Source organism: Cucumis melo, chromosome 4, assembly GCF_025177605.1.
Source record: "Cucumis melo cultivar AY chromosome 4, USDA_Cmelo_AY_1.0, whole genome shotgun sequence".
In the NCBI taxonomy this organism is placed as follows: Eukaryota; Viridiplantae; Streptophyta; class Magnoliopsida; order Cucurbitales; family Cucurbitaceae; genus Cucumis; species Cucumis melo.
The window spans coordinates 31,118,013-31,134,004 of record NC_066860.1 but is presented as its reverse complement, the minus strand read 5'-3'; the positions used below and the strand labels follow the sequence as shown (position 1 = coordinate 31,134,004).

General features: G+C 26.1%; 1 protein-coding gene across 2 annotated transcripts; it reads left to right on the top strand.

The window, feature by feature from the left end:
• The first annotated feature begins 6,566 nt into the window (after positions 1–6,566).
• LOC103486785 (bZIP transcription factor TGA10) lies at positions 6,567–14,458 on the top strand. Of its 2 annotated transcripts, XM_008444859.2 has the most exons (12): positions 6,598–7,162; positions 7,273–7,376; positions 7,823–7,899; positions 8,059–8,220; positions 8,310–8,378; positions 8,458–8,517; positions 8,643–8,720; positions 8,850–8,931; positions 9,228–9,499; positions 11,522–11,761; positions 13,700–13,839; positions 14,204–14,458. In XM_008444859.2, the coding sequence occupies exons 1-12, from the start codon at positions 6,897–6,899 to the stop codon at positions 14,211–14,213; spliced, it is 1,560 nt and encodes a 519-aa protein (XP_008443081.2). In that variant the 5' UTR covers positions 6,598–6,896; the 3' UTR covers positions 14,214–14,458. The 2 variants fall into 2 exon arrangements, with proteins under 2 accessions (XP_008443080.2, XP_008443081.2); XM_008444858.3 differs by lacking the exon at positions 14,204–14,458 and having other exon boundaries at positions 6,567–7,162; positions 13,700–13,950.
• Positions 14,459–15,992: the final 1,534 nt, after the last annotated feature.

The following is a 15,992-nucleotide window of genomic DNA, read 5'->3' as shown; positions in this document are numbered from 1 at the left end:
CATTTTCCTTTCTTCATATCTAAACTGAATATTAAATACTTTCACAATTTTGTGTGTTGGAAATGATAAATCCCCGACTCTTTTCAACACTCGAACGTTACTTTTCCTTTCAAATTCATATTTGTTGTTAGAAGGATTGTATTCAAAGAATTGTACTCTATTTTGTATACATTTCTTTTAGTAGTTTTGTCATTTTCAATAACTTCTTTTTTAGAAAAATGAACTTCGAGTGTTCAATGGTTAATTTTACTATGTTTTGTATGTAGTATATAAACTTATCAAAGTATTCTCTTTTTTATTATGATTATCACAAGCTACCATAACCCTTCCTCTCGACCACCTTCCACAACCACTACCGGCAATCTACTTCAGTGACAAAAGTACAACTTTTTCAATCTTTTTCGACAACTAACTCTAGCGACCACCATTGATCACAAATTCCATCTGCCAACTTCAATGATCATCTTATGTTTTAGGAGGTTTTTTGTTCCAACCTTGTAATAATATTGAAGAAATGACATAATTAATTATATAATGACTCTTTTGTTCCAACCTTGTGAGTTTATTAGTAACTCAACTGATTGAAAGCAATTTTCCTTACTTTACTAATAATTTCCTACCTTCAATCAGGACACAAAATCAGAAAACTTAATTCTTACCTTGTGTCAAAGTGAGCTTAACTCAAAGTTAACTGACACGAGCTTCTTCCCTTGGAGGTTGAATGTTCGATCTCCATATTCATAATTGTTGTAGTAAAAAAATTAAAAATAATAAATGTTTCTCTTTAATTATGTTATGCTAAATATTTCAATACAATCTATTATTTAATTAATATAGTTCCATTCTTATCCTTTTAAGTATTAAGTTTTTTCAATCAAATTATTGTCAAATATAAATTCATTTAACAAATTGCGAGGATGTCACATATATATTAAAATCTATTTTATTGTTTTGAACCTTAAAATTAATTTTATTCTTTAGTCCAAATTACTACTTCATGTTTTAACATAATGACTTGGACATTCTCTTTGTATGATTCCACCTATTATGACTTAATACACCAAAAAATAATTCGTCACATTGAAAAGAGACATGGAAAATCCTAGAAAAAAAAAATTAGCATTCTTCTTCTTAAATAATTATCCTACACCATCCCCATCCTAAAAATTTATTCCATATAATTCAATTGCGTATATCAACGATAGAAAATTAGTATAATTTAGTCAACATACGAATGCGTTAGGGATTGAAAGATCAGTGATATGGTCCAATTTTTCTTATTTTGATTGTACAAAAACTTAAGTGAAATATTACATTTCAAAATCAACATCAATTTCTAAACATTATATTTTTCACTAAAATTAAATAAAGAATATGTGTTTTTCAACAATGGATGGTTAATAGTAATTAAGCTATCAAAAGTTTGACTTATATCTATGCTAATGTGTTTAATTAGGTTATATTGAATTATTATTTCCAAATATTATTACCAGCTTTTCTATTAGTGTCATCTTATCAAAATCAATATTATCATAAATAGAAATACTACTATTTATTGTATCAATATTTTAAAGATAAAATGAACAATCTTGAAATAATAATTATAGAGATGTGGTAAGGAAAAAACATATGTTCATAATGAAATGAACTTTGATTAAATAACATTCTAGATCGTCATTATTTAGTAGTAATTAATAAATAAAAATAATTACTTTAACCTACTCTTACAATTATCCATTTTTTCTTTCTTTCTTTATTGCCTATTTTTGTTCTTAATTTTCTCTCCCTATCCCTCCTGTTCATCCTCCACACCATCGTAATATTGGACCAAATAGTAGTAGGGGTTATGTCATAATATTAATTATTATTGAACATATTCAAATTAGTTTACAATTATGTGTGTGACGAAAGGTCTACTTAAAAAAAACAAAACTATATAGAGATCGTATTGTATCATTTATAACGATGCGAGAGTTATATTTTTCAATACTAACTTCTTACTAATTTTAGTGTTTAATTATTTTTATGACTAGAATCTAAAAGAAATAGTTAATTATGAAGAAGCTTACAAAACTTAATCAAAATTATGTAATATTATAACATAACTAATATTCTAATTCAATGAAAAATGTGAAGCAATCAAGTCAACTGAAACTACAAAGAATAATATATATATATATATATATATATATATATATATATATATATATATATATATATATATATATGGTGTCTTTCTCTTTATTTTTTTCTTCTCTATGGTGTGAGTTACATTTTTTAGTTCCTTTACTTTACCAAACTTTTTTTTCTTTCTAAGTTTATATTAATTATTATTATATTTTTATATTTTTCATTAAGACATTAATAAAATTAGATACATTTCAAAAACTACTATGTTAAACAATAACAGGCGTTTAGATATAGTTACAACAAAGTATATGTTATGAGAACTGATTTTAGATATGAGTTAATAATAAGCTTAGCTTTGTCACATTTAATTAATCATAGAAATTCAGTAAGCTTTAACAAGCAATAGGATAATATTTATAAATGCAACTTTTAAAGCCATAGAATGTAGTTCAAATTAAAGTCAAATTAGTATAAACTGATCTATGTAAAATGTAATTGCAACAAAACTCAATTATTATATATATATATATATATATATATATATATATATATATATATATATATATATATATATATATATATATATGCGCTTTTGGATCTAATTTTTACTTGGTTTTCAAGTTTCAAATTGAGGTTACATTTTTAGCCCTTAATTTCTTTTTTGTTTAATTATTTCAATTTAGTTTCTTGGTTTCAAAACCTTCTAAATTTACTATGAAATATGAGTTTTGTTTCAATTTTATCTATTTTTAACTTTCAAAATTTACACTTTCATCTTCAAATTTTCACTAAATACTTTAGTTTTGCGATATGTGATAGATGTTTATTAATTAATCTAAAATAACAATAAAGTGAAATTTTAGAAATGGTTTTAATAGTGATAACGATCTAATAGTACAATCTAAGCAATTTTAGTTTTTAATTTTCTTTTTTCAAATTAGTTTATGGACGTAACACATAAAAAAATAAAATCTAGGTTAAAAGTGTAACATTTCGAAACTTCAAAGTGTAACAAACCTTAAATTTCAAAGGTAAATTGGTAAGAAAATTTGAAACCCATGGACTAAATAAATACCAAACTCAAAATTTAAGAAATTAAAATGGAAAACTTATGTAAATGTAATAAAACATCAAACTATTCACAGTCCGTATAACAAAGCTAATAAAGTTAGTCATATAACAAAGCTAATAAAGTTAGTCATTTTTAAATATTTCAGGTTTGTTCTTCCATCTTTCTTTTCTTCCTCGCGATTCATTTATGTTATTTCTTTCATCGTCTTCCTCCTACGATTTCGTCTTTCGTCTTTTTTTTTTTTTTTTTGCAATTTCTTTCCATCTTTCTTATTTTTTAATTCTTTATTTCATTTAATATTTCCATCGTTTTTCTTCTTTTCCTCTTTTTTTTTTCGTTTTTCCATCATCTTTCTACTTTTTCTCTTCTTTCTTTTGTTGCGATTTCTTTCCATCGTCTTTCTTCTTTTCTTTTTTTTTTCTAACGTCATATACAAAAAATAGCAGTCTAAAAGATTGTGTACAAAGAATCTTGAAAAAACCCATTTAAATTGGAGTAACCAAATGTAAATTATCGTGTAAAAAGGTAAACGTGTAAGAAAAAATAAAAAAAATAAAAGATCTTATATAAAGAATATTGAAAAAAAAATCATTTAGATTAGAGTAGCAAAATGTAAACGATCGTGTAAAAAAGTAAAAATGATTGTGTATAAAGAATTTTGAAAAAAAATCATTTAGATTGGAGTAGCAAAAGGTAAACGATTGTTTAAAGAAAGTATACGATCGTGTAAAAAAATTAGAAGATCGTGTATAAAGAATCTTAAAAAAATCGTGTACCAAATTTTGAAAAACAAAACACCCAAATTTAAATTATCAAATCTAAATGATCATGTAACCAAATTTAAAAATAACCAAATTAAACGATTGTGTAACAAAATTAAACTATGAATTTAAAAGATAAATTGTAATCCTATCTAAACGATCGCGTATCAAACAATAACCAAATCTAAACGATCGCAAATAGATTACACACTCATTGTTAACGGGGTGGTTGACGGAGTATTTTTAGTATTTTACACGGTGCGCCTCTGAATTTCTTCTGTTTTTAGAATTATTCTATAGGGCGTAAATATTTTGTCGTTTTTTTATATTTTTTAAAAAACCTAACTAAAATATAGTAAAAACTATAATCTAGAATATAAGAATGACAAGTATTTTTTCACTTTTGTTTTTATACATAAAAAGGCTTCCAAATTTTCTTTTGCAGTAATTTCCATTTTTTATATATATATAAAAAAAAAAAAGATTGAAGACTGAAAAAATATAATTTTCAAAATATAAGGACTTTTTTTTTTAAGAAATTATTGTTTTTATCACAATTTTTTACCGATCACTACCATTTCGACATACGTAAAAAAATGTACAAAAGCTAAAAGGATATAGTTTTTTAGAACAAATAGTTTAATTTTCAAAATTTGATTTAAATTTTAAAAATATTTCTAAAAAGCAAATAAGTACAAAACAAAACAATCCACATAAGGAAGGCAGTTGAATTAATCTTTTTAAAAACAAAAAGAAAAAACCATCTAACTATTAAACGAGTCTTAAAACTTATATAGATTGACATTTTAATCGTTACTTATTTTTAATAAGCTTAAAAATACCTTTTAAATATTTTTTTTTTTAAAAATCAATCCATCCACTTAAAATTGAAATTTAGCCAAACAATTGATTATATATTTAGAACACACACTTGAAATTGAAAATTGGTGGCCTTCCATTTTCTTCTTGGTTGAAAGGCACCTGAAAAACATATATATTATATTTTGAAATTTCCTCAATAATTGAGTAAGAAAATGTCAAAGAATAAACCCTTTTTTTATTTTGAATTTTCTATTGGACAACAACCCTAAACTTAATTAGAGATGAAAATGAATAAATATTGAAGCCGCCTATTTTAATTATGATTAATTATTGTTATTAATTTTTCAAATTCAAACCTTAATTCATTAATAAAATTTATTTCCTATTCTCAGACTATATACTAGAAATTTACAAATAATAACTTCTTTTTTCTTTTTCTTTTTTTTGTAATATATTTAATTTTTATTTGAAATTTTATTTATTTTTAACTCGAGTTTTGAAAAATTTTGGTAACATCCTCAAAGCCTTTGAATCGTTTCATAACCATAAATGGTAACATAGCACGATATTTTATGTTTAGTTGACGCGTTTAAAAAAGGAACATGTAAACATTTAATGATTATTAACCGATAGCGAATATTTCCTTTTTCTCTCCTCAAAATACAAAAAGTCTATAACTTTTGTGGTTCATGCAATGAGGGTAGAATATTCAACGTTTTTCAAAAATATAAACTAAAATATTACCCCGTTGTATTATATATATTACCATAACTTGTTTAAAATCTATTTTAGTCGTAAATTTAGTCTCTAATATTTTTATTTGTTATATATATATATATATATATATATATTTTAGTACTTAATTTACTTATTTTTTATAATTTTAATTCCTACATTTATTTATTTCTTCGACTTTATATTAACACAAAGTATCATAACTTGTTTGGATTGTTTAAGAAAAATGTTTTTTAAAAAACTCGTTTTTTATTTAAACGCTTTTGATAAAAGAAAATTTGTTTAAAATACATTTCAAAAACTATGTTGTCAAATAGTCAAACTTAGTTCAAAGTAACTTATTTTTTAGATTGAACACTTGAAAATGTATTTCAAACTATTTATTAATATACGTAGTTAGTGTATGTTTTAGGGTGGTTCTAAAATTAGTTAAAGTTCATCATTTATTTCATATTAAAAAATCATTGTAAAACGTATTTTAATCACCAAAAACAATTTTATATTTCTAAATGTACTTTTTATATTGTCAAATTTAGTTTTGAATAAAACGAAAGTTTTTTTGAAATAATTTTGAAAAATGTCAAGCATTAGTTACTTTCGCTCTTTCAGAACCACTCTTAACACATGTGATCATCACTAATTTGTGGAATCAAACGCACGATCAACTTAACCCAAATTCATAACGAAGAAAAATGGTAAATTTTCGAAATTAGTCAAGATTATTTCCACCCTTTGACTTGGAAAAAAATCGTAAAAATTCAGGAAATTAAAAATAATAATAATAAAGGAAGCTAAGACATTTTCTTCCTCTTAGTAGAGAGGGGTATTTCAAAATAAATAAAATTAAAAAATAAATTTTTTCGTCAATTCGAATTTAGCTCAATGAATTAGGCATCAAATACCATTTTAAAGATGAATAGTTTGATAATAATACTCCAAAGATTTATATTTGTTCAACTCAAAAATTAATAGTAATGTATAATAAATAAATAAATAAATAAATAAACAAGACTTTTATTTTCTTCTACCTTCTACCCCTCTTGTATTCTTTTCATTCAATTCAAACCATTCTCTCTCTCTCTCTCCATAACCGACTGATCATCTCTCTCTCTCCTAATTACTTCATTTCCTCTCTTTATTCTTTTTTTTTCTCATATGAATCATCCAAATATGTGAGAAATAAAAAAAAAATCAAAAACAAAAAAGGTGGTTGAGAGAGAGAGCTTAAGCTTGGTGTAGCCATTAATGGGGTAATTACTCAAGAAATCTTCAAAAGGATTCATCATCATCATCATCATCACCATCATCATCAACAAGGAAGAAGAAGAAGAAGAAGATACAAAGCCAAAAAGAGAAAAAAGAGTTCAACTTTTTTAATGGCTTCTTCCAATATTAAAAACAGCTCCATCATCATCCAACAAGAAGAAGAAGAAGAAAAACAACAACTTCATCATCATCATCAACAACAACAACAACAACCTCAATTTCTTCAAAATCCAAGCTTTGTCATACCATCAAACTCAAAAAATTCCTCATTATTCAATTTCCAAAACCCCAACTTCTCTGATCATCATCAACACCACCATCATCATCATCAATTGCCTTTCTCCATGAATCTCCCTTCCATCTCTTCAAACTTCTTGTAATTCATTCATTAATTAATTGATTTCTCCCCTTAAAAAAGTTTATTGAATTATTTATTTTTGCTGGGTTTTGATTTTTTTTTTCTTTTTGGGTTTAATTTTTTTGTAGAAGCAAAGATGGAGGAGGAGATGATTTGGGAGAATTGGATCAAGCTCTTTTTCTCTATCTTGATGGACAAGAACCCTCTTCAACCACTACTCAAGACCAAAGACGTATTCCTTTTTTTTCTTTTGTTGATTTTTTTTTTTTTTTGAATTTTTACTCTAAGATAATTCCATTTTTGGGGTTTGTCTGTGAAGATTCTTTCACACTAACAATATGGGATTTTACTGATTCTTTTGATTTGATTTTCTCTGTGTTCTTTTATTTGATCAATTGTACTTCTTTGACCACACACAATACACAACACTCTTTTTTTCTTTTCTTTTCCTTTTGTTTTAAATTTCTTTTCATGCATATATCTTTAACATCATTATTCATAAAAATTCATCATATACTCAAGGTATGGAGAATATATTATATTCCCTTTTCCCCCTTCTCTTGGGGTATGGAACCAAAAGACTTTTACGTGCATTCAAACTTCAATCTTTACCATAACTCTTCCGCTTAAACTTTTGAGTTCATTATAGTTAATTATAATGGTGTTTTTCTTTTGTAGAGAGTTCGGGTATGAGACCTCCGACGTTGAATATCTTCCCGTCGCAGCCGATGCATGTCGACTCATTACCAATAAAAGTAATTTTTTATATATAAAAAAAAGAAGACTCTATCCTCTCCAAGTTGATGATTAGTTAATTATATTATCAAAATGGAATAATAATAAAAGAAGAAGAAGGAGAAGAAGAAGAAGAAGACTATTTTTTAAAAAAATAATTTTGGATTTGGTGTATGTAGGGAAATACAACATTGATAAACCATGGTGGTGATTCAAAGATCAAAGCATCTGAGCCGTCCAAAGAGTTGGCCAACCAACGCAGCAATGGAGGAGCCATTGCATCTGCTCCAGCTCCAACCCAAACTACAACTACAACCGAACCTCATCCCAAACCTCCTAAAGTAATTAATTCTTTCTCTTTTTTAAATCTAAATTAAACCCTTTTGTTTTTTTCAATCATTTATTTTAGTTTATTTCATTTTTGTTGCAGCGTGAGTCAAGCAAAAAAGGGCTCACCTCAAGTTCCGAGCAAGAAGGACCCAAAACTCCGGACCCTAAGGTCTCATAGTACCTTTACACTCCTTCATAATAGATTTAGTATTATATTAACACTCTAACCATTTTGATTGTTTTTTTAGACCTTAAGAAGATTAGCTCAAAATCGAGAAGCTGCTAGAAAAAGCAGGCTGAGAAAAAAGGTTTTTCTTCTTCTTCTTCTTCTTCTTCTTCTTCTTCTTCTTCTTCTTTTTTAAATTTAATTTTTCATATATGATTGTTCTTTTATAATTATAGGTGATTAATTAATTTAAAAATGAATTAACAGGCATATGTTCAGCAATTAGAGATGAGTAGGATTAAGCTGACGCAGCTGGAACAAGAGCTACAAAGAGCAAGAAATCAGGTTAATTATTTAAAATTAATTAACAAACTAATTAAGCTTAATTATTTCTTCTCTAATTGGTGTCTGTTTAATTTTTAATTTGATGTTGTTTTTTTTTTTTTTTTTTTTTTTTGTTTACTCGTTAATTAGGGCATGTTTTTGGGTGGAGGAGCCGCCATTTTAGGAGGACCTGACCAAGGACTTCCCTCCGGCTTCCATAACCTCAGCTCCGGTAATAATATTGTTCTCACCTATCTTACCGTGAACGATTCAATTTATCGTAATTTATCAACTTAATTTTTGTTTGTAATGGTAAGTATTAAACAAGCTTACATTAGTAATCACACTTATCATTATTTGTATTAATTTACAAGTCATCAAATAAGTTGCAATATTTTGACCATACGGATAAAAGAATTATTTACGCTAATTTATTAGTATTACGACAAACAATGAAATGTTTACCATATATTAACCTATTAGTTTAAACTTTTGAATTTATGAATTATATATTTGTTAACATTGTAGATGCTGCGGTGTTTGACATTGAGTACGGGAGGTGGCAAGAGGAACACCACCGGTTGATGTGCGAGCTACGAGCAGCGGTGCAAGAGCACCTACCGGAGAACGAGCTGCGGTTGTACGTTGACAGCTGCCTAGCCCATTACGATGAGGTTTTGAACTTGAAGATGATGGTGGCTAAATCGGACATATTTCACCTTGTGTCCGGCATGTGGAAGACTCCGGCGGAGAGATGCTTCATGTGGATGGGCGATTTTAGACCCTCTGAGCTCATTAAGGTAACCCTTCCAATATCATTATCTATTAATTTTTTTTTTTCTCTTTCTTCAACCTTTTCATATAAACCCAAAAACAAAGAAGGAAATATAAAATATATATAACCTACATTTTCATACACTCAATAGACAAATAAATAAATAAATAAATAAATACTAAGATGTCGACAAACCGACCTTTACTTGAATTTGAATTTCTTTTCCTTTGATCTTGAAATGAAAGTTGATAGTACAAATCAGTTAAATAAATATGTCTTCGAGGTTAAATTTTATATTTTGGAAGAAGATCAATAAGAATTTTAGGAGGATTATTTTGAGGTTTAGTTTTAAGGTCCAAATATTTTTTTTAAGTAAGCGTTTTTAGAAGATTAAGAGTTGTTTTTGAAATTTCTAAAATCATTTTTGTAATCCTTAGAATCACTAAAAAAATTACTTTTGAATCATTAAAAAAAAACCCAAATTTAGAGTAATTTTGAATATAACGAAGGTTAAGCATGGTCCTTAAGTAAATACTATGAATAAAATTATACTTTAACATGTTTTCAGAATTCTTCAAAGTTTTTTTTTTTTTTTTCTTTTTTGTGATTATGTAGGCAAAGTCAAATATCATCACTATTTTGAATTTGAAAAATTGTAATTGTTGTGTTTTAAGATTATCATTATTAATATTATAATTCAACGCATTGACAATTGAGTATATATATAATAACTCATCAAGATATATAACTTATTTTAACATGAAGAATATAATCATTCAAAAGTACACCCACCTAATTAATCAAAAAATAGTAAAAACCTATGAGCTAATAAACAGATTTAGAAATGGCCAAACAAAATGTGTGTATTATTATACCTTATAGTTTCTAATTTATATAGATATCATAAACTAATGGCTTTCATAACCCAATATATATATATATATATATATAAAAGTCTTGTCGGTCACAATAATGTTCAAATTAAACCATGCAAATGGAATAATAATTTTCCATGAGTAAAATAGTAGAGATTTATATGGATAAAGTTGGAAGAAGACACATCATGAAGACATAAATTTGATTTAATGTTGTTATAAGAAAAAGGTAAAATCATGGGATGGGATGCAACAACCTAAGGTGTTTGGTTGCTGAGAAAATATCCAAAGTGTGAAGTAATATTAAATGACGAAAGTGTATTGAAATTTTCCACAATATGTAACGATTAGGTATAACATTCTAGAAAGGTAATACCTCTTTACTACAATTTAATTTTTATTTCTTTTCTTTTCTTTTCTTTTCTTTTCTTTTCTTTTCTTTTCTTGTGAAAGAAAAAAATAAATGAAAATATATTTCTCTCTCTCTCTCTAAACCTAATTTTCTTATTATTTGGGTGTCATATATTTTGAGAAAAAAAATATCATTTCAAACATTGTCTTATAAAATATAGCTTTCCTAAAACAATAAAAACAAATATAGGAGGAATATTATATTCCCCTCCTTTCTTTTTAATGTGTATAATGATGGATATAGAAATAGTAGTTGCATATAATAATATTATGGCCTCTTGTTTAGGTATATTTTTTTTCTCTAAAATTTAATTTTAAGAAAAGAATAAATTTTATGGACCAAACTCACTATGGTTTTTAGGTCATCTAAAATTTAGGAACGAGCATGATAAACTAAAAAGTCAAGCCAACTGAAATCGACTGAATCGATCGATATTTTTGGTTGATCGAAAAAAATAAACGATGGCAACCTTATATATTTTTTTCGCATCCCTACCTCATTTTATTATCTTGAAAGAAGAAAGAATATATTTTTGAATAACAATCATGAACTTATTTTGTTTTATTATAGTCAAGTTAGTCTTTGAAAATTGCATTAAAAGAAATTGATTTTTTTTTTGTCAATAGTTTTAATATATATATATATATATATATATATATATATATATATATATATATATTAATCTAAATTGTCTATATTCAAAATTATCTACCCCTAATCTAACACAAAATAATTGTTATATACTTTATGTTGGACACAGATAATAATGGGTCAAATAGAGCCATTAACAGAACATCAAATATTAAACATTTGTGCATTGCAACAATCAACACAAGAAAGTGAAGAAGCATTGTCTCAAGGACTTGAAGCCCTAAATCAATCATTATCAGACACCATCACCTCTGATTCATTGAGTAGCCCTCCAAATATGGCTAACTATATGGGCCAAATGACATTAGCCATCAATAAGCTCTCTACTCTTGAAGGCTTTGTAAGACAGGTACCCCTTCTCTCTCTCTCTCTCTCTCTCTCTCTCTCATACGACTTTATCAATTTTTTTAAGAAAAATAATAATGCGAAGTTTTCGAAATTTCTGATCTTTAACTCGTTTGGTAACTTTTTCATCGATTAATAGCATTGTTTTTGGTTTTGGGGTATGATGGAAGTACTAAATAGGCGTTAATTAACCTAATTGAAATGTTTTGGTTTACCCATGCATGATCCCTCTTGCCTTGTGACTATATTTTAAAAATAATATATTTGTTGAAAGTTATGTGTGAGGTTTTTTAACTCATAAATTTAAATTATTGTGTGTGGTGACATGAACTTTTACGAATCATTCGAAATGAAAGATCGGACATTTTGAGTTAGAGAAACCTACTCCTTCTTTAACCTAAAAGCAATCTCTCATTGTCTCATTATGTATATGTCCCATGTGGTTGGTTGGTTACAAGGAATCTGTGAATATGTCTTCCTACCTCTTTGTTTCAACAATTTATATGAAAGCTACTCTTCCTTTTTATCTTTATATTCACTATGTTCATTTTGTTCTTTCTTATCTCTTTTAAAATCCAACCCCACCGGACCTAAAAAATCCAAGGATATATTGTTGTAACTTGAATTTCACTGAAAAAATGATGAACGCATAACTTTTGGATTTAAATGAAACTCAAAAATTAAGATATTAAGCCAACCAATGAACATACTAGACAATCAAAAACCATAGAAATGATTTAACTCTTGTCTTTTTTAACAAGTCATAAGTGGGAATTGGGATCTAGAGATGTACACCCGATCATTTCAACTAAATTGACAAAATCGAACACCTATACACCAACCCTCGAACCTACACGAATGGAAATATTTAAACTCTAAAAAATAAAATAAAATGTACAAAAACATCCCAAGTAAAAATATTTTACAACTAAGTCAAAAAAAATTTTAAAACAAAATATAAATACATGAATGAAATGATGTTGAATAATTTGATCAAACACATGTATTCTTTTTTTAGTGTTGAATTATAATAAAAAAATTAAAACAAAAACTTAACTAAACCAAGGATGAGTTTTTGGTCACTCAAGAGATTGTTGTTTTTTGGTCCATTTTCCCACGAGACAAGTTCCTAAGATTGTAACCGCTTGACCAACGAACAATTATAACTTAGAATTTCTGTGCTTTTGGATACAGATTTTAGTCACTATAATATATATATCTAAATTAGCTCAGAATTTCTACATTATAGAAAACTTATCGATTATAAACTTTAAGAATACAATAAAAAATTACAATATCTTGACACTACTTAAAATTTATCCCAAAGTTTTTGGCAAAATTTTGTATAATTTAATCTTAATAATAGAATTTGGTGGATTAAATTATGTATAGTTTCTGTCATTTTATTGCTATTTGAGTTAGTTTTGTTTGTCTATGAGCTTTTAAGAATTTTATTTGTCTTACAATTCATCGGGGTTTTTTTTTTTTTTTTTTCTAAACATGAACATAATTACTATTTTAAAATAATATTAACAAGTAAATTAAGAAACATTTGTCATTTTTTTATTAAAAAAAAAAAGTTTGTGTACCTATTAATCTATTTGGTGCATATATTTCAATAATGTATTGACATTTTTCTAGTTTTGAGTTAAATTCTTTTTTAGCTTTTACATTTGGGTTTAGAATTTTGAAAGAGTATGATTGTATTTTTTAAAAAAAAAAAAAATCAAAATAAGAGAAGTTGCTTAAAGTACCTAATATATATTAGGTATTTTGATTAGAAATATATTGTGTTTGTGTGAATGTAATAAAATAACTAACCTATCAAATTATCTAATAATGAATGTATTAGAGTCTAAAAGTATTCAAGTTTGATTATATATAATGAACCATATAAATTTTAGATGTTGATTAAAGTAGTTTATTTTTGTGGATGGAATAGGCAGACAACTTGAGACACCAAACGGTTCACCGATTGCAACAAATGTTGACAACTCGACAAGCAGCAAGATGTTTGTTAGCCATTGCTGAGTATTTCCATAGGCTTCGAGCTTTGAGTTCCTTATGGTTGGCTCGTCCAAGGCAAGATTAATAATCCCAACTCTCTTCTCTAAAACCATATTATATAAATCTATATATATCTTACAAAATTTACTCATTATAATTAACTCCCCAAAATATAATCTCTTTTAACTTCTCTTCTCCTTTCTCTAAAAAATATAACTATATAATATATATATATATATATATATATATACAAACAACAACAATATATATATATATATATATATATATAGAACAGATTAAATATTTCTTCTCTTCGACTTCGTCTTCATCAACAACCCTCTTCATCTAGAATTATTGTCTTTTTCATGAAGCGTTCTCTCTCTTTAGCATATACCTATTTTCTTGACGTCAAGATTCAAATTCTAATACTTCTCCACAGGTTGCAGTGAACGAAAAAAAGACCATAGAAGTATAAGATAAATAGATAGACACAAGAAAATTAGTTTTGTTTTTCTTTTTGAATTCATCTAGCATACCTAGGGGAGGATTTGAATCTATCCCATTTTATAGTTAAAAGGTATATATGTATTTAACTGATTGAGTTACGCTCATGTTGACATAAAATAATATTTTTAATTACGAAGTTCTCTCAAACACCGTTGGAATGAATATAATTGTCAATGTTTACTTTTTATTAACTTATGCAACGGGAATTGTGTTTTTAATTAAGTTCGTGATTTCATTTCTTTATTTATTCTTTTAATTTTTTTATTTTTAAAATTATGGTTTAGTTAAGACTTTTTAAATTAATATATATATATATATATATATATATATATATATATATATATAATATTACCTATAGTTGAAAGTTTTTACCAAGACTTTGAATTTGTTATAAGATGTACATCATTATATATAAAGAAAATTAGTATTAGATAAGTTTTTTTTTCATATAAAAACACAATATTGTTAGTTTTTTTAAAAAAGGAAAAAACTATATATTAAATGCTATTATTCCATTTCAAAAAGTATTTATACAACATTTCGTGTATTTGGTCTCTAAGGGTTCGAAATTTACAAATTTAGCCACTAAATTTATTTTATGTGTTCGATATCATTGATTCATGGACAAATCCAACCATCACTATATATTAAATTACTTACTTGTAATCAAATAAATTAAATTAAATTAAATCAGTAGGTTAATTGATAATTTAATCATTAGTTGACAAAAGGGGTATATGAGACAATGGGACATGACAAATTAAGAAAGAGTGGACACAAAATTATAAATTAATAGAAAAGATTCGCGGTGACATAAAATAGTTAAATAATAAATAACGACAACAACAATATGTTATGTTATGTCATGTCATGTTAACATTATTAATGTTATAAAGTTTTAATTTAATGAAGTGTTTGTTGTCTAACCGAAAAATAATAACTATAATTCTGCCAAATTTGATTTGAGGGGAAACTGAGAAAATTGATTATTGAGATGATTATGCAATTTTCTTTGTTTATATTGAATGGAGTAGTTGTTGTTTAATAAACTAAAGAACACTTGTCTTGAGGATATTTAATTGAAGAGTCAAATGGGAGCAGATGTTATTTTATTGAAGAGATTATTGGTAATTGATGTTTGATTATTGAGAAATGGACCACCCAAGAGGATTATTGGGTTTTATTAATTCTTCATGTTTGGTGGGATTATATATATATAATAAAGTCTCTCAATTACAAGCAAATATTCCAAAATTAATCATAATATTTTTATATATAGGAAGAAAATTAGAATTTGACAGTACAAATATTTTATGGAGATATATCATTGGATAGGACAATTCTAATTTTCTTTAATTTCTACTAAATATATAGTTATATATATATATATAACATTGCTAATAATTTGACGTTGAATTGTAATATGATTGGCTAAGGAATTGACGAAATCTTTTTGATATGAAGAATTTTAAGTTCAATGAGAGAAATCTTTGGTGCCTTTGTCTCAGGAGTAATATATAATCTAATGGATCCAATTCGTCTTGATCTAAGAGAAGGTTGAATTAGTAATTGTGAACGGCTTTGTAGAAATTTTAAGTATATAGAAATAAATTCACTTTCAATAAAATGAAGCAAACAAAAAAGAAAATACTAGATTAACGATGCATTTTGAGCTTAATTGGTTCTTTATAAAATATGTAAATAATTGTACGAAATTAAAA

Bases quoted from the DNA above. Each gene is read 5' to 3' on its own strand.
- LOC103486785 (XM_008444859.2), top strand. From the start codon at position 6,897: ATGGCTTCTTCCAATATTAAAAACAGCTCCATCATCATCCAACAAGAA. The intron at 7,900-8,058 runs GTAATTTTTTAT...TGGTGTATGTAG, and splicing joins TCGACTCATTACCAATAAAA to GGAAATACAACATTGATAAA. The intron at 9,500-11,521 runs GTAACCCTTCCA...TGTTGGACACAG, and splicing joins GACCCTCTGAGCTCATTAAG to ATAATAATGGGTCAAATAGA.